Below are 18,129 nucleotides of genomic sequence, written 5' to 3'. Positions count from 1 at the left end.
CTTGTGATTGCGACCGATATAATAGAAAGAGAAATGACCACTGCCAACCATTTGAGCACTGGACATCACCCCCACCCCCCCACCAGCACCATCATTCCCAGATTCCACCAAATGCTTTTTTTAATTTCTGTCTCTCTAGTTAAAGTCCATGTATCCACCACGTCACATGCGTGTACATGAGCATACCGACGACAATCCATATATGAAATCCGCCTCGCTGATCGAACGGCATGAGCATGACAACCACCTTGTTACACTTCAGTTATATTCACCGTATATATCAGTGTAAGACCACGACCTCCTTAACTTCTCCTTCGTTGTTTGTTCTTTCTCTGCAGTTCCTCATGTTCTTTTCCACAAAAATTTAAAATATATATCCAGGGTTATAAGCATAGTTGTAACGCGTTATAATTGACTGCTAAATATGCTACTTTGTAAGTTAAAACCTTTATCCTTCACCCATAGTATTAAACTTCTCGAGATTTCCCTTATCACTTCTCGAGATTCCCTTATCCCCTTATTTTCTATAAAATCAGCACTTTTTATAACCCCACATGTATATCCTGCCTATTGTTTTTCTTTGTTTCGAATCGGAGTTTCTTTTTTCGTCGATTTTCCCTTCCCACTAACCTTTTGTCCCTGCTTCCTTCTGCTCTTAACGGTTGTTACTTTTTTCTTTCCTTGGCTCTGGAGGTTGCTACTTGTTATGTCATGTTTTATGCCTGGTTGGATTTTTATTGTTACTTATCCGGGGTCTTGTTAGGTCTTGATCATTGAGCAGAAAACACACATGTTTCTGTGATCATGTCAGTCCGTGATTCCATGCTTCTTATTTTTTGTATCATTTTTATATCTAGACAATTTTTATTTTTTTTCAATTTATCGGCTTTCTTTTCATCGTAAAAGTTCAAATTGAGCTTGAATCCGCAAATTCTATATCACCACTCCTTGCTTCATGTTCTGCGATGATTCATTCATATGTTGCTTAGACATACTTTCAGGTGTTCCTTAAATCTAACATCTTTTTGGAGTGTATGTGTTTGGAAATATGGTTGCCATGCAGTTTTATCGTTTCTTGATTTTTTTTTTTTTTTTTTTTTTTTTTTTTTTTTTTTTTTTGCAGAGAAAGGTGATAATTTGGGTAGGGATTTGTGATTAAAAAGGTTGCTCTGTACCATGAATATATTGTGGCTTCTCGTACTGATAGTTTTCTACCATGGAACCTCCTCAAATGGGGTTGTTACTAATGTTTCTAACAGACCGGATGTTGTAAATGTTGGGGCTATTCTCTCTCACCTCTCTATTATTGGCAAGGTTGCGAAAGTAGCAATAGAAGCTGCAGTTGACGATGTGAACTCTGACCCAGATGTTCTTGCTGGAACCAAGATAAATCTTACGATGCAGGACTCCAACTACAGCGGATTTCTGGGCATTGTTGAGGGTATGTTTATTACTTATATCCATTGTTTTTTCATTAATCATCGTCTCTTCGTTGTTTTTATTTGTCATCTTCTCATGTGGTACGTTACTAAGAATCGGAATTGGGTTATGATTTTCTATGTTTTTAATGTCATAACAGCCTTACAATTCATGGAGAAAGACACTGTGGCCATAATTGGCCCTCAACTCTCTGTAACAGCTCACGTAATATCTCATATTGCTAATGAGCTTCAAGTCCCTCTATTGTCATATTCAGCGACAGACCCCACCCTGTCTCCACTTCAGTTCCCTTTCTTTGTTAGAACTGCTCAGAGTGACCTTTTTCAGATGGCTGCGATAGCAGAAATTGTGGACTACTATGGATGGAAAGAGGTTATTGCAGTCTATGTTGACGATGACCATGGCAGAAATGGAATTGCTGCATTGGGGGATAAGCTTGCCGAGAGACGTTGTAAGATCTCATTCAAGGCACCTATGCCTGCTGAAGTGAACCGGGATCAAATAACTGATGTACTGGTTAAAGTTGCTTTAAGTGAGTCTAGGATTATTGTTCTTCACACTTATGCCGGTTCTGGTCCAGATGTTATCAAGGTTGCAGAATCTCTTGGGATGATGGGAGTTGGGTATGTGTGGATAGCTACTAACTGGCTCTCTACTAACCTGGATACAGATCCTCAGCTCACTTCAGATGCAACGGAAAACTTTGAAGGAATTATTACTTTGCGTATGCACACACCAGATTCAGAACTCAAAAGAAAATTCGTTTCTAGGTGGAGTAACTTGTCTAGTGGAAAGAGTATCAATGGCGCTTTTGGACTAAGTACCTATGGACTATATGCCTATGACACTGTTTGGCTTCTCGCTCATGCAATTGATGCATTTTTCAATCAGGGGGGAATCATCTCATTCTCAAATGATTCAAGGTTAACTGAGCTAAAAGGAGGAAGCATGAATCTTGATGCTTTGAGCATCTTTAATGGAGGGAACCTATTGCTTAAGAACATCTTACAGGTTAATATGACCGGTGTAACAGGATCCATTAATTTTACATCAGATAGGAACTTTATTCATCCTGCATTTGAAGTAATCAATGTCATTGGCGTAGGATATAGGAGGATTGGGTATTGGTCTAACTATTCTGGGCTATCTGTCCTGCCTCCGGAAATACTTTACACGAAACCGCCCAATCGTTCCAGTGCAAACCAACGACTAAACAGCGTGATTTGGCCTGGACAAACAACAGATCGGCCTCGTGGGTGGGCTTTCCCAAACAATGGAAGGCAATTGAGAATTGGAGTGCCAAAAAGAGTTAGTTATCTTGAAATTGTCTCACAAGTAGAAGGCACTGACACATTCAAGGGGTACTGCATTGATGTATTTACTGCCGCAGTGAACTTGTTGCCATATGCAGTCCCATATAAATTAGTCCCATTTGGTGATGGTCGTAATAACCCAAGTGATACTGAACTTGTGCGTTTGATCACAACGGGTGTAAGTATTAACAAAACAATCTTGCTAACAACTCCCAAGAATTTTTTTTTAACTTTCTGATTCTCTGGTTTTCTTCAACCATGTAGGTGTATGATGCAGCAATAGGTGACATCGCAATCATCACTAACCGGACCAGAATGGTGGATTTTACACAACCATACATTGAATCTGGGCTAGTGGTAGTGGCCCCTGTTAGGAAATCAAACTCTAGTGCATGGGCATTTTTAAGGCCATTTACTCCAGGATTGTGGTGTGTTACAGCTATATTTTTCCTCATTGTTGGATTTGTAGTTTGGATTTTGGAGCATAGAATCAATGATGATTTCCGGGGTCCCCCTAAAGAACAAGTTGTCACTGTTCTATGGTGAGCGCTTGAACATATCAAATTTATGAAAACCGAAAACCGCCTAATGCTTTATGTTTTGCTTAGTGTAAACCCACCAAGATAAGTTTCTTCCGACTAGATTTACTACGTGATTAGTGTAAACATATTATCATCAATTTTATTTGAAGTTCTTTTTTCTGTTCCTTCTTTGTGGACATAAAATCATGATGACGAAAATGACTAGCAATCTTTTCAATCTGATTTAGGGAAGAGAACTCCTTACTCTTCTTTGCTGCAGAGATCTAGAGATCAAAGTACTAATGTGAAAATTGCAATTTATTAGGAATTTTCGATGGGGTTTTCATTTATGATGATACAAGTGCAAACCACTAAGAGTTATTGAAAACTGCATCAAGATCGTTTTGTTAGGAATTTCTTTCTTTCTAGCATAATGTGTCTCTGATGAATTAATCGTGTTTCTATTGCATCATCTTGGTGTAATTCACCAATCACTCACGTTTGTGCTTTGTTTGATCTGTAGGTTTAGCCTTTCAACTTTGTTTTTTGCCCATAGTAAGTGAATCGGCTCTAGTTTGTTTCTAATTTCTCATAGCCATAGATGATAGTGGCAGCACGAGTATAACTTAGGTTACCTTTTTCTGTTACTATGCAGAGCAAAATACAATCAGCACCCTTGGCCGCCTGGTGCTAATTATATGGCTATTTGTGGTTCTTATAATCAACTCGAGCTATACTGCAAGTTTGACTTCAATCCTTACAGTGCAGCAGCTTTCTTCTCCCGTCAAAGGGATTGAAACTCTAATTAGCAGCAATGATCCGATTGGCCACCAGCAAGGTTCATTTGCACGCGACTACTTAGTGGAGGAGCTTGGCATCCGCGAGTCCAGACTCATTCCTCTTAACTCTCCTGAAGAGTATGCTAGAGCCTTAAAAGACGGTCCCCATGGGGGAGGTGTTGCTGCAGTTGTAGATGAGCGTGCATACGTAGACCTCTTCCTCTCAACTCGATGTGAATTCAGCATCATTGGTCAACAGTTCACTAAAGCCGGGTGGGGATTTGTAAGTATCTGATTTTATCAATGAAACCATACTCCCCTGCACTGCTCGGTTTTAGATTGATCTGTTTTCTCCTCTTCAACGTTCTTTGAACACGTATAAATGTCTTCTAAGTGGTTTATTCACGTGTTTTCACCAAAGAGTAAACTGTAGGTGGCTCTAGACAGATAGGAAGCGTTTAATCAATCGTACATTTCATTCCCTAGTGCTGTTGGCCAGTAACAACATGCATGGTTTTGTTCTTCTATTCTCATCAGGCATTCCCACGGGACTCACCTTTAGCAGTTGACATGTCAACTGCGATTTTAAGATTGTCTGAGAGCGGAGACCTCCAGAGAATGCATGACAAATGGCTTACGAGGAGTGCATGCACACCACAAGGCACAAAGCTTGAAGTGGATCGTCTTCAGCTCAAGAGCTTTTGGGGTCTTTTTGTGACATGTGGGTTTGCTTGCTTGCTCGCTCTCTGTATATACTTAATTCTGATGTTGCGCCAGTTCAGCAGGCACTCAGAGGAACTCGAGCCTTCTGGTAGAAGCTCGGGATCTGGACGTGTTCAGACATTTCTTACATTTATAGACGAAAAGGAAGAGGATGTCAAAAGTCGCTCTAAGAGAAGGCAAATGGAGAAGGCCTCAATTAGGAGTACAGGTGAAGATGAATCAACCCACAGTTACAGTTCCAAGAGGAGACATATGGAAGCAAATTCCATTAAGAGTCTTGATATTAGTAACGAAGTCTAAATACATCATCTACAGCTTGGACCTACTTTAACCTCATAAACTTTCTTATACGTACATATAATACATTTATACTTCCGCTCCAGAGAGGAGCGTATCACGTAGTCCACATTCATGATAGAATCTCCTTGTTCTTGGACCCAGCCCAGATTGTTGTAAACTCATTAGCCGTCTATTCCTCCATAAATCACCAAATTTTGGATTCAGAATTAATTAACTTTGATTAAAATACAGAACATGAAACATTTATTTCCCTCTTGGCTAGCCTTCTAGTTTCTTAAAAAATCCGGGACAAATAAATTTGAAAGAATTATAATAACAGTGTCGTCACTCGCCGGTGGTGGCTTACTTTCTAAGATTAATGTGTCATGTGTTGGGAAACAATGGCAGAAGAGAAGTAGTGATTGACAAGGCGTTAGTCTACTGATGTGATCGTGAGAAGAAATGCAAGGGAAGGATGGTAGTTTAGTTGATTAAAAGTGGAACTAATATGGCGTTGTATGAGTTAAAGGAACGTTGTCATTTTAATAAGAGAGGTTGTCATAAGTAGAATAAGTGATACGATGTCGTTCAATGTAATTTCAGTAGGCATGTTTAATATAATACGATATTGTATAGATATGAGGAATGTATAAAAGCAAAACGGAAGAAGAAAAATAACAAAAAAGATTACACAATTCAGTTCTCTCTCTCTCTCTCTCTCTCTCTCTCTCTCTCTCTCTCTCTCTCTCTCTCTCTCTCTCTCGGAGACCAACTATCTTGAATACAGTCATTGGTAAGAAGGGTCTATTATAGTTGGTATTAGAGTCAGGTTCCAATCCTAAGACCTGTGGGTTATGGGTTAAAGGAACGTTATCATTTTAATAAGAGTTGTTGTCATGTAAGTAGAATAAGTAATACACTATCGTCCAATGTAATTTCAGTATGCATCTTTAATATGATACGTATAGATACGAGGAATGCAAGGGAAGGATGCAGTGTTCAAGGACCCTACAGAAGAGATACTTCCCTCCAATGTCATTCAGAGAGCTATGGAACCAGTTATGCCAATCTGCTGATTTGGATGTCCCTGAAGAATTTGCCATCGTGTCACGGCTTATCTGGCTAAGGAGGAACTCTTTTATCTTCCAAGGAGAGTTCAAACACCCTAGTAGTGTTGTAAGTCAGGCCTCAATAGCTATGCTTGAGCTGGAAGCCAATAGAAACATAAGGGAAAATACACAACAAGGTGAACAAATTCAAGTTAAATGGTCTCCCCCTCCAAAGAATATGTTTAAAATGAACTGGGATGCGGCTGTGGACAAAACGAAGTGCAGAGTTGGGATAGGGGTCATTGTAAGGGACCATAGAGGCCAAATGACTACTGCTTTGAGAAAGAGGAGATCTTTGTATCCTGGCCATGCTCTAGCTAAAACTTGTGGTGCATACGAGGCAACCAAATTTGGCCTACAGTTGGACCTCTCCCAGGTTGTTCTAGAGGGAGATTCAAAGCAGGTGGTAAATGCACTAATGGCCAAACCCCCGAACGTTTCAACCATGGACATGGTAACTCAGGACACAACAATGTCTCCACCATTACCCGTTTTGGTCTGTTAGGCATGTAAGGTGTGAAGTAAACAAAGTGGCCCATGTATTAGCTAAGAAAGGCTTTATTTGAGTCAGATACCATTGTAAACATTGAGGAATCACCTCCCTGTATTACTGATTTATTGAGTATTGAATGAACGAGCTTCAAGCTCCCTTTCAAAAAATAAAAAGCAGAACGGAGGAAGAAGAATAAGAATGAAGATTACGTAGTTCAGTTTTCTTTCTCTCTTAATTCTCTCGTTCTCATCCTCTTGGAGACTCTCTCTCAAATACAGTCATTGGTAAGAATGGTCCATTACATACTGCAACACATAATAAAATTAATCAATACACATTCTATACATTCTATACATTATTAGTATGTTTACACCTATAAACACCATGTTTATTATGATTAATTGAATATGAACTCTATATAATTAGATCTAAATCACCAATGCAGCCACAACCAGTTCATAATTAGCTAAATATAGGCCCACGTGCTAATCAACGTTGATAGTCAAATACTTCCGAAACCATCCCTCTCCCCGACAGTATCTGCAAACAACTTTGTGGACCTCCATTAAGAGTCTTGGAAATCGACTAGCAAAGTAGCTATCAAATCCTTCAGGTACTGGTCCTAAGAGCCCCTGAAATAACCATGAATAATAAAAAAAAACAATCAGCTACATATTTGTTCAATAACAGTCTATCCCCTACAAAGATAAAAGGGGGATATGAAAATTATCCAATAGTTTATATGATAATAGATCTAATCGTATTCAGTCCACATGACCAAGGATAAATATTGTCACTGAGGCTGCCCAGCCTAATAATGGCAACTTTAAAGTGAGACTAGTTTGATAGAGGTATTGGTGAGGTTGGGCTCTGCCTGCCTCCGGCCCTCGCTAGGGGTATTCCGTGTCGGGTAGGGGGCCCCCGCCTCCGCACGGGCGGTGCGGGGTAGCCCACCCGCCTATGCGTTGGTGGGGCAGACGGGGGGCGGGGGCGGGGGCCCCCACTGCCCACCCCTAATCAAACTGACCAACCTGGCCTAAAAATAGTAAATATCTTGACCCGGTTAAGAAGTAAATTGCAGCTCGACTGACTTCAGGACTGATTTCCATGGGCCCACCATCCAACCCTCTCATTCTGGAATACATGAGAACCCTTCAAATTTGAGTTTTCTAAATTTCTTTAAAACTATGTTACAGATTCAATGCAAGTCTTGTCATCATTATTGCAGCACCATCTGATAAATGATCGTGATACTCTAATGCATGTGTGCGTTTCTATGCATATGGGATTTGGAATAGATCATACTAGAATAAGCTAAGTGATGCTGTTTGGCTCAACATATCCCATTCTTAATTTGAGAAACAAACCTGAATTTCTTTTGGAAGTTCTCCATAATGATTCAACTTGTTTCGCATGACACGCAATAAGTCTCGAACACTATCAAATTTGTACCGTCTATAATGGCCAATGTTCGTGATAAATGCAGGTTCCATCTTTTGATCCCATTTTGAGCCCAATGCTACTGACCCGATGCTTTCTAATGCTTTCAAGAATTCAGAATTAGTCTCCCTGTCTTCCAATTCGACCCGGTCACTAGTATCCCGAAGAAATGACAGTCTAGTCTCAGAACTCCAAAATAAAGGGTGGTGCAACACCTCTGATGCCCTAGGTCTGAGAGTAAATAAGCACTTTGTAAATGCAAATATTACTGGAAAAGAAGCATATAACATGGGAGTAGGAGAAAAGCTCATATGATGTGCTAATGATTGAATGATAAAATCAATCAATCATTGACTGTTTAATTCTGTCGTACACTGAACTCAAGACAATACTCTCTCTCAAGAAGCACCAAATCACTTTTTGGGGTTGGTAAATCCAATAATGAAGATAAATTATTAGAATTATTAGAATATCAGTATATTCGACATAAGTAATTAGTGGTTAGACCACCCTACAACCTGGTAAGAAAGTACAAAAAGCTATTGGAGGTCAAGACCAATCAAAATGTGTCGATCCTTCAACCCATAAAGTAAACTAGATATGGGTAGGTTAGTTACGCCTGGGAAACAAAATAAACTCTCTAATTTTAATGGAGCATCAAAATTCTACTTTACTCGATTCGTAGGTAGGTTTAGACAAATGTTTTTATTTGGAAATCAGTTAACATGCTAGAACTTTTTTTAAATTGATAAGCTAAACTAAAATAATTTAAAACGATTTGAGAAATAACATGCCGAACTTCCATAATCTGGTAGAGAATAGTATTGCATACTAAAAAACAAACATTTTCAACAGCATTAAGAGAAGTAATACTCACCTTAATTCAGGGTCAGGACTCAATAAATGAAAAATAAGATCCACACCTTCAGGGATATTCTCTACCAAAAAGAGGTCCATTTGGTTCTTCACAATGTTGATATCACGTTCAAGACGTTCACCAAATGGATGTCTACCTCCAGTTATGCAGAAAAAAAGGATACAGCCTAAACTAAACAGATCCACAGAACGTGTTTGCCGTCCATGCAGAAGTTGTTCCGGTGCTTGCCAACCAGAACTGCCAGAACCTATGGCATGTGATTACATAATTTGAATAATGAACAAGAAACGCATAACTAGCTAGCTAGGATAGAACAATTGAGAAAAATTGATCCAAGATTGCGAGTTCCACAACTTGAATTCTCATTACACCAGACAGAAAGGTAAACCAATCAAAATGGTCAAACCAAGCATACCTTTCAAAACTCATCACGCAATAGATAACATCAGCTATGCACGTACTAAATGATGTTGTATATAAATGGCAAAAACTACTGAAAAAAATAACTAGGTAAGAGTGCTTGCCAGTAACATGATGACTCAAGGAAGACATATCCCCAACAAGGCGCTTGCTAATGCCCATGTCAGAAAGTTTTGCACATAAAGATCTTTCCTTGATTATCAAGACATTTTGAGGCTTTAAGTCGCGATGAATTATTCCCAATTCATGCAAATGCACTAGCCCAGAAACCACATCCCTGTGTCAAATGCAAGATAGGGGGTTAAGAAGATGCTAACAAAAATCAAAATTATTTGATCCAAAAATGAAAACTGAACTTAAAAATCATACAGGAGCAGTTAGCCTACACTTGTGTTCATGTGGGGCTTGACAGGCACAAGGGTCACATTCAAAGCATTGAAATCAATATCAAATCAAATATGCATTTCACCAGCCTAATAACTAAACTTATGGATAGTACAGAAAACTTGGGGTATGAGCATGGCAATTCAAAACTTTTCAAGGTTGTATGATGATGTCTACCAAAGATGTATGTTTAAGTCCCACAAGTGTGGAGTTTTGCCTCATCTTTCTTATGCATTAATGACAACAATCCAACCTCTTGGATGGCTCTTTCATTATTGTACACCCCTGTTACAAATAACAGTAAATCATTGTGAAGATATTATATCCAAAATCCTCAAAACTGCTGGACACATAAATGAGGCTGAGTCATTTCAGATGCTATGCCAAATAAATGAATGAAATTCAAACACTAGACAACACAAGTGCAAACATACATGAGCCAAGCCTAATGAGTTATACTTAACCGTCAAGGGGCACTAATAACTGTTACCGGGTTTGCAACTAAGTGGGCAGACTTGCAAAACCACTAGAAAGATCTATAGTTGGTTATGCCAAATAGGAACAAAGAATAAGAAAACAAAGCTACACATAAATAGACGTTATGGCTATGATAATAGGAATTATCTGAGCTAAACATAAAGGCTACTTTCATCTTTCTTTCTTTCTTTCTCCTTTTGATAAACCAACAAATACTATCATGTGAAAATGATAAACAGACATACCAACCAACCTCATCATCTTTAACAATAGAGGTGACGGATGACCATTTGCTTTCCACAAATTGATGCCCGACATTCTATTCTTCATGGACTCTAGACGGGCTTTATAATCGATCATAGCTCTCGTAGCTTGTTTCTCATTGTATGCTGGGTATTGTGAATAATCTGAGTAAACCTGGATCAAATCATCCAAGCTGCAAGTACACAGCTCCAAAGAGAGATAGACAAAATCTTGATCATATTCCACTCCATACCATCGAACAATGTTTGGATGGTAGTCAGATGCTATAAGATTCTGAATTTCTTTAAAAGCCACATCATTATGAGCATGGACCAGACGTTTTACGGCAACTGGTCGACCCTCATATATTCCCTCGAGGATAATGGTACCATTACTTCCCTTAGCAATTTCAGTGTTTGATACAAATAGTTTACCTATCTTGCGTCCATTTGAGCCACCATCTAAAAGTTTATTGATGTGCAACAGTGTTTTGTTCTCACCATCAATGTGCGCATAATTATCCTTTTTCTCAACATCATCATTGTTTGCTGATTTGTTGTTTTTTTTCCTCTTCAAAGATGCAGCTTTTGAGCTAGAATTATAAGGCAGCTCATTCAACGAAACTTTTTCTTTAAGAAACAGAACACAACCTTTAACGACAAGGCCCACAACAAGAATGATCATGAACATGATGATGGAAAATGCTGATGACCACTCACGAAACATGATTAACATGTGACTAAGAGAAAATTTAGTGCCATGCACTTCAACAATCCCTGTATCATCAATCTCCCTAGGAGGCAATTGAAGCATTGTGTCACTATCATCTACAAGTCTATCAACCTTGGGTTTTATAGGAATTATCAAACCTGAAGGAGGCATTGGTAGCAGCATATCTCCAAGATGAGCCCCTGTGAGCGTTTCAATCTCAGAGGATTCTAGCAAAATATGACTACGATGGCAGAAAATAGGGCCTCTTGTGTGACATGACAGTGGCAAAGCAAAGTCAATTCCAATTTCTAAACCAAGCTTATCCAGAAAATTCAAAGAAGCCCCACTAGAAGGATCTAGACAAAGCAAAGAAGCCCCAATTTCAGCAATCGTCATATTCCACAAAGTTTTGTCCGAGTCTCGAGCAAATGACGTCAGTAGATAATCTGTCCTTGTGATGTGCAGTCGCAAATCAACAATATCTGGACTCTTAGATCCAGGCTTTACCAACTCCTTACTGGATATATCCTTATATAAAACACTCTGTTTTTCATCATCACTTCGCAATGTTGATTGAGAATTGAACCTGTAAGTGCGGATCAACTTTCCAGTCCTAAGATCAACCTCAAAAACAGTTGTTTTCTTAGATCCAAGCGTAACAGCCCCATCCTCAGATATGTAGGGTGTATTTTTGACAAATTCATCAATAGACATCGATAGTTTCTGCATTGGCAATAACAATCAGTAATAAGGCATATCACAACAAAGTGAAACAGTATTTATACACAACCAGAACTGGTATCATAATAGGTGAAGTCATAAGGGGACACTTTAGGTTGTGCAAGTAGCATTAAGTGATTAGAAGAAAAATAAAAACATGTGAATGTGATAGTCTCCAGTGATCATTGACATCAAGCAACTACAGAGGTTAAGCCACAATGGAGAGCCTAGAAATTCCTTCAATGCCAACAATCCATCGACAAATGCAACATCTTTTCTTTTTTTTTTTTATTGGCACCAGGTGTCCAGGAAGAGCATCCCAACTAATCCCAAGGGTGCACGGACCCTCGGCAAGGAATTTCCTACAAGTGCACCTCAGGTAATTTAAAGGAAAAATCTATTTGTCTGATGGCCCCTACAGATTATTTGCAGCCATTGGGATTCAAACCTTGGACCTTGGAGAGAGTATACCACCAAAACCAAGGTCTTTACCACTTAAGCCAACCCCTAGGGTTTAACAAATGCAACAGCTTAAAAATAGAACTCAGCTTCCTCATCATTTTTTTTTATTGACAAGGAACCCTGAAGACCGTGCAAACGCAACGTGTATTTTATATCCCTGCAGTGCCACCCCATTACATGGATTAGGTAAATCATTGGCTTTTCACTCATGGGACATGACTCTCAGAAATTATTTGCACCCAAGGGTTTAAACCATAGATCTGGACAAGCATATCCCCAAGAGCAATGTCCTTACAACTTGAGTCAATTCCCAAGGGGTTAGCTTCCTCACCAAATTTACTTTTACAAAATATATTTTTAATGATATGGAATCCCAACAAGGTAAGGCCCAACAAACCAACCTGAGGGTAGTAAACCCTGGGTTCCACACAATAAAAAAAAAAAAAAAATGTAAGAAACTAGTAACCAGTCAATAATCAACACTTTTCAATTTCAATTGAAGCTTTCGTTTTCTTTAGACAAGTGAGTGGGTCCAGAAGGAAGAAGAGAAAGGGGGGGGGGGGGGGGGGGGGGGGGGGGGGTTGGTGGTTGGTGTTCATAAAAGTGTTGATACAACATACCATTCTACCAAAGTGCTCAGTGTGCATATACAATTCCCAGTCATCTCCACAATCTATGAAAAATCTGCCACCCGCATTTTCTTTATCTTTATCTTGGCTGAATGGAGCCTGAAATGAAGTATAAATTGGTGCTCCTGATGCAAACGACCAGATAACTCTCTTAGAGTTACTCTCCACCAAATAGACTGTCCCGTCCAAGCCAGTAATTAGTGTCGTACTATGTTCACTGTTCCCAAGGAAAGGCAACATAACATAATTAGATACTCGTACCAAAAGAAAAGAATATAGATCTGTGCGTACAGTGCATGAGTATGTATAGTGTTACTCAAATGAAAGCTAATCTACAATTAACAGGTAACGATGCTTAACTTAGAGAGGGAGAGAGAATACGGTAAAGACTTTTTAATTAGTAACCAAAACTTTTATTGATGATATTGATAGGCATAGTCCAAGTACACGGGGCATATAAGTGACAAGAATACGGAAAAGAATTCAGAGGATTTAGTGGGGTACCTTGCCATCTCAAACTCCCTTACATGTCCCTCAAATGGAGGGGATTTTTTATGAACGAGATAGCGTTTTTATGAATTTCTCCATGCTTTAATCTTCAACCATAACAATTTCATAAAATTTGAACAACTTCTAACCACAATTTCGTCACTATTCTCAATCTACTCCAAATTTACATAAGATCTTATCATGTCCTCCGCTTTCAAGTTTCAACCATACCGCCAAATAAGTGGAGGGATTTCGAAGCTCACCACCCATTCATTTTAAACATCAAATTATAGGAAAGGCCGAAAAAAGTTTCACTGAACTATTCTTCCACTTCTTATCATCTCCTCTCCTCACCCCTCCCTCCAAACCTAGGGGTTAGAAATAAAACTATGCTTTGTCTGCGAGTCGGGCCCAACAACCATTAAAGACTCCATAAATTATCCAGCGTGAATGATACAGAGTTAGCACTTAGAATTGCTGAACATATTCGATTTCAAACTATGTTCCTTGAAAAATTTATTCAAGAAACTTGGAAAAACAAATAAATTCACAACAAGTGAGAAAAGAGACATAAGAACTCACGGTGAGATAGACAATAGAGACCGACTCGGGCTCCGAGATAACTCACCCCCATACGGACTCCGAAGCGATAACTCACCAAATGAGCTCGAAAACGCCGAGATTACGAATAACAAAAACAAGCATACGGTACAAATAAAATGGTGTTTCATCTCCGAAATGAGATAAATTGGAAGTTAATGTTGATAGGTTTGAGAAAAGAGAGGCTGTGAGTCGTGGGAATAAGGAGATGGTCAAGGGTTGGGAGAATAGCAACAGGCAGCATGGAAGATTCTAAGCTTCTTCCATCCCTGCAATTTTAGGATATCCGAACCCGTAACCTAGAGCACTCGCAATATCCTATCTATGAAGAAGTCGAAAATGCAGCGTCGTGCACAGCATCTCCCAAGGGTGACCGGTCCGGTTCCGTCCGTTTTAGAGAAAATTTAAGAACAAATCGGTAAGTATCGATTTTATATTTTTTAAAACTCATTACGTACCAGTTATTCTCTTAAATCGATATTTCGGTTTTATCAATTTTAATATATAATATTATATTTTATATAATATTTATATAATACTATAATAATAATATATTATAATATATTATAATTAAATTATAAACTATAATGATATATTATAATATTTAATATAATGATATATTATAATATATAGTGATATAGTATTAGTATAATTATTAATATGCACTATATAATATTAGTATAACTATTAATACAATAAACAAAATAATATAAGATTTTAAAATTTGATATTATATTAATTAGTAATTTATCATATAATACAAAACTATTTTATATATAATTATATATTATATATTATATATAAATATTATATACAATATAAAAAATTAAAATATATATAAATCGGTCCGGTCTAGTCCGGTTTTAGAAAAAGAAAAATTGGAACCGAACTGATTTTGATCGGTTTTAAAAAAAATAAAACCAGTACTGGACCGAACCAAACTCGGGACCAGACCGATCCCATCGGTTTGGTCCGGTCTGGTCCGATTTACCGGTTTATCGGTTTTTTTTACACCCCTAACATCTCCTACGTGGACTCGCAACGCACCGTTTGGATTAAATAAAACAGTGCATTTCTATGCTCCTTACAAGTTGAAGGGCATCCTCTCTATACGGTGCGTTTCGCATTTTTGTGTTCTTCTCCCAAAGGACCAAAGTGCTCTTTCCCACCCAGTTTGCCTCCTCCCATTTGACTTCTCCTTCGACTTCCCATTACAATACGAAACCCTAACTGAGGATTTCTTTGAAGAGGAGGTGTGTTTCTGCAAGAGGTTGAGGTAGCACTGGGATTTTCTGCAAGGCTTCGGTTCAATTTCGTTCTTGGTAACTCACTACTCCATCTCAGTCCATTTTTGCAAGGGTTTATTGTATCTGACGATTTTTTTCATGGATTTCCTTCTTCTATATTTTTCATTTTCCTTCCCTGTAAGGCATCGGTTCAATTTCATTCTTGGTAACCAAAGCTTTTTCAAAACTAACAGAGACGAAAGTGTAAAAGAAACAAAACCAAGAGAGAAATTATTATGATCATGTCGTAATGCGGCGTCGTTTGTTGGAGAATACCTTTGCCTGCAATGCAATGTTTCAACTTATGGCACGATGGAGCAGTGGAGCTAAGGGCGTCCTAATACGAAGTCATTTTATTGGCTGTGATGCTCTTTTCATTTGGAGTTGTATGTGATGTTTAGTTTAATTTCATAGAGGTCAGTTTAACAATCCTAGAAGTTGTTAGTTTGTTGTAGAGAGTGAATATAGTCGAAAGGAAGGAAGTGGAGATGGGAGAATCTGGAATCTGAAAAATTGTTTACGCTACACTTTTGTATGGAGGTTTGGAATCCCTCAAGGTATTCCATTATCGATACACTTGTGACTCTTTGAAGCCTTTTATCAAACACCTTCCCTATTTGCTCTATTTTCATTCTAATTCCTGAAGTATTTTATTACATCTCGTTGGGTTCCTTAATACACTACAGTAACTCATTCAACATTTTCTTGAAAATGTTGTTCGTAGTCAAGTTTGTGCACCCTTGCGCACGACAAATGACATGGAATTGATTAATGAAACGGTGCGGATCCCATTTGGTGGGGGACAAAATTGGAAATGAAATGGAAAATGTTAATGAAACAGTGCGGATTAGAGGGTGGGAGACGAAATTGAGAGAGACGTCAGTACTGGGTTATTCCCTTCTCCTTCTTCCCCATTCCCCCAGAACCTCCTCCTCCGTCAAAGACGCGAAGTTCCCCCTGTAGCTTCTGCAAGCTAGAGACTCAACCTAATGTGATTTTCTACAGCCTCACTCTGCAAGTCAGTTCAATTAACATTGGTATGTCTCTCTTACTGACTTTATTTTGATTGAAACCAATTGTTCTGGGGAGTTCATGCATTCGTTTTTCCATTTCTGGTTATTTGAGTCTTTAATGGGTAGGCTTCGGTTTGTTTAGGGCTTTTTAGGGCTTTAAGCTTTTGGAAGGTTTCTGGATTTGTTTTCTGTGATTAATTATTATGTATCTATGGAGGAGAAAGAGAGCTCTGGTGCAAATTGCATTAGGTTTTGTTGGGGTTGCTGTAAAACAAAGAAGTTTTCAACTTTTACTAGAATATTACAGTTCTTGCCTTTTTTGAGGAGCAGATAGCATAGGTGAGAAAATACTTTGCCTTTATGAACCATACTTCAAAGATTGGGTTATAATTCAACTGTAAATAATTAATATAATTTCTGGCCTAGTACTTATCAAAAGGAGAAATCAGTACTTTCTGAAATTAGCTTCTTGAAAGGGTTAATTCAAAGTACTAACTTGAGTTTAAACGTAAAACTGATTTGAAAGCCATAACTAATTGAAATGGAGACTACTATGTGTTTAATGACCACAAAATTAAGTGAACAATTTTAAACTTCTTATTAATCATGAGTTTAAATCTTGCACATGTTATCTGGACCAGATTTTTCTTACAAGCTATTATAATATCTTATTGGGTATTTCAACTGGGAACTAGAATTGATGGGACTCTAGGTAGAAAATCTTTGACAAATGATGGTCAATTTCAAAACCATTCTTATTTACCAAAATAAAAATATTCAAAATTTTTCTGTCATGAAGTATTAAAGTACCAATTATAGCCAGCTGAATGATTAGGAGAGAGAGAGGTAGGAAATATTAAATCTTTTTTATTTTATTTTTTCCTAGCTTATTTGTGGCTGGTCTTCTCATTTTCAATTTTTCATTGGATTAGTTTGTGAAACATTTCTCCAGGCTTCTTATATCTTATACTGTGTTTCGTTCATTAGTGTTTGAGCAAGCAATAGCAAAATTGCACAGAAGGTGCTTGACTAAAGGTTTCAACACCAGCAGCTTTTCATTGATTGTTTTCCATGCATAAATGATGCGTCTCTTACAGAACCTGCACCCGGACTCTAATGAATTCTTTTGATTTGGTTAATTCTTGAGAGATTTTGGGTGTTCTTTTCTTTTCCAGGAAGAATAGGTGGTTTGTCGTCTTTCCCAAAAGAGTATGGTGAAAAAACCGCAGCATATCACGCCAATATCCTCGCAGCTGCCATCTGATCTTGAGTCTCCATGTGAAACAAAGTCAAATGTAAATGAATTTGAAGACATTGAGTTACCAAACCTAAACATCAATATTGCAAATTCATCAAGCAGATGATTTGAGTTCTAACTTGCAGGCCTCTTCCTCTAAAGTCTTGGAATCTATACTTGTCATAAGGGGCCAAGTAAATGCTACTGATATTGTATCTTAATTTGTTCAGTTGGTTAATTTAGTTAAATTTTAAAATTGGGAAATTAACTTAATTCCCGTCTATTTATGTTATTAATTAATGGTCAAGCTTAATGTCAGATTATTGGGGAAATATTGTAACTCTCGAGTTCTGATGATCTTGTAGTAATGTTCGACTGATTAGAACCCTCCAGCATGGATGTCCATGCATATATATTACTCTACATGAATATTGTACATGGATGTATAATCTCTACACATTAATCCTTAATGTTGGGTTTCTCA

At 38.1% G+C, this 18,129-nt stretch overlaps 3 protein-coding genes and 1 long non-coding RNA gene across 12 annotated transcripts; 3 read left to right on the top strand and 1 right to left on the bottom strand.

Moving 5' to 3' along the window:
* Positions 1-75: 75 nt before the first annotated feature.
* LOC122314806 (glutamate receptor 3.6-like) lies at positions 76-5,331 on the top strand. 6 transcript variants are annotated; one of them, XM_043130410.1, is made up of 7 exons: positions 76-285; positions 1,124-1,441; positions 1,580-2,931; positions 3,018-3,295; positions 3,798-3,829; positions 3,930-4,336; positions 4,591-5,331. In XM_043130410.1, the coding sequence occupies exons 2-7, from the start codon at positions 1,177-1,179 to the stop codon at positions 5,074-5,076; spliced, it is 2,820 nt and encodes a 939-aa protein (XP_042986344.1). In that variant the 5' UTR covers positions 76-285; positions 1,124-1,176; the 3' UTR covers positions 5,077-5,331. The 6 variants fall into 6 exon arrangements, with proteins under 6 accessions (XP_042986344.1, XP_042986346.1, XP_042986343.1 ...); XM_043130412.1 differs by lacking the exon at positions 76-285 and adding an exon at positions 297-434; XM_043130409.1 differs by lacking the exon at positions 76-285 and adding an exon at positions 456-661.
* A 714-nt stretch (positions 5,332-6,045) lies between these two features.
* LOC122315356 lies at positions 6,046-6,669 on the top strand. Its single transcript, XM_043131224.1, has one exon. The coding sequence runs from the start codon at positions 6,046-6,048 to the stop codon at positions 6,667-6,669; it is 624 nt and encodes a 207-aa protein (XP_042987158.1).
* Positions 6,670-6,862: 193 nt separating this feature from the next.
* LOC122314807 (serine/threonine-protein kinase/endoribonuclease IRE1a) lies at positions 6,863-14,515 on the bottom strand. 2 transcript variants are annotated; one of them, XM_043130414.1, is made up of 7 exons: positions 14,092-14,515; positions 13,012-13,237; positions 10,509-11,932; positions 9,499-9,671; positions 8,975-9,221; positions 8,025-8,328; positions 6,863-7,289 (listed from the first exon to the last, which is right to left on the bottom strand). In XM_043130414.1, exons 1-7 carry the CDS (start codon positions 14,238-14,240, stop codon positions 7,143-7,145), a joined length of 2,670 nt encoding a protein of 889 aa, XP_042986348.1. In that variant the 5' UTR covers positions 14,241-14,515; the 3' UTR covers positions 6,863-7,142. The 2 variants fall into 2 exon arrangements, with proteins under 2 accessions (XP_042986348.1, XP_042986349.1); XM_043130415.1 differs by having other exon boundaries at positions 14,138-14,515.
* A 696-nt stretch (positions 14,516-15,211) lies between these two features.
* On the top strand, positions 15,212-18,129 carry LOC122314866. Of its 3 annotated transcripts, XR_006243893.1 has the most exons (4): positions 15,212-15,431; positions 15,590-15,952; positions 16,120-16,432; positions 17,584-18,129. It is a non-coding gene; the product is annotated as an uncharacterized LOC122314866 (long non-coding RNA). The 3 variants fall into 3 exon arrangements; XR_006243891.1 differs by having other exon boundaries at positions 15,590-16,432; XR_006243892.1 differs by having other exon boundaries at positions 15,539-16,432.

This window comes from Carya illinoinensis, chromosome 7 (genome assembly GCF_018687715.1).
Source record: "Carya illinoinensis cultivar Pawnee chromosome 7, C.illinoinensisPawnee_v1, whole genome shotgun sequence".
Lineage (NCBI taxonomy): Eukaryota > Viridiplantae > Streptophyta > Magnoliopsida > Fagales > Juglandaceae > Carya > Carya illinoinensis.
The sequence above is the reverse complement of the archived record's forward strand: the minus strand, read 5'-3'. Positions and strand labels throughout refer to the sequence as shown.

Coding starts and splice junctions, on each gene's coding strand:
- LOC122314806 (XM_043130410.1), top strand. CDS start 1,177: ATGAATATATTGTGGCTTCTCGTACTGATAGTTTTCTACCATGGAACC. Junction 1,442..1,579: donor ATTTCTGGGCATTGTTGAGG/GTATGTTTATTA, acceptor ATGTCATAACAG/CCTTACAATTCATGGAGAAA. Junction 3,296..3,797: donor CAAGTTGTCACTGTTCTATG/GTGAGCGCTTGA, acceptor TTTGATCTGTAG/GTTTAGCCTTTCAACTTTGT.
- LOC122314807 (XM_043130414.1), bottom strand. CDS start 14,240: ATGAAACACCATTTTATTTGTACCGTATGCTTGTTTTTGTTATTCGTA. Junction 11,933..13,011: donor CTGAGCACTTTGGTAGAATG/GTATGTTGTATC, acceptor TTGCCAATGCAG/AAACTATCGATGTCTATTGA. Junction 9,672..10,508: donor CTATTGTTAAAGATGATGAG/GTTGGTTGGTAT, acceptor CATTTGACACAG/GGATGTGGTTTCTGGGCTAG.
- LOC122315356 (XM_043131224.1), top strand. CDS start 6,046: ATGCAGTGTTCAAGGACCCTACAGAAGAGATACTTCCCTCCAATGTCA.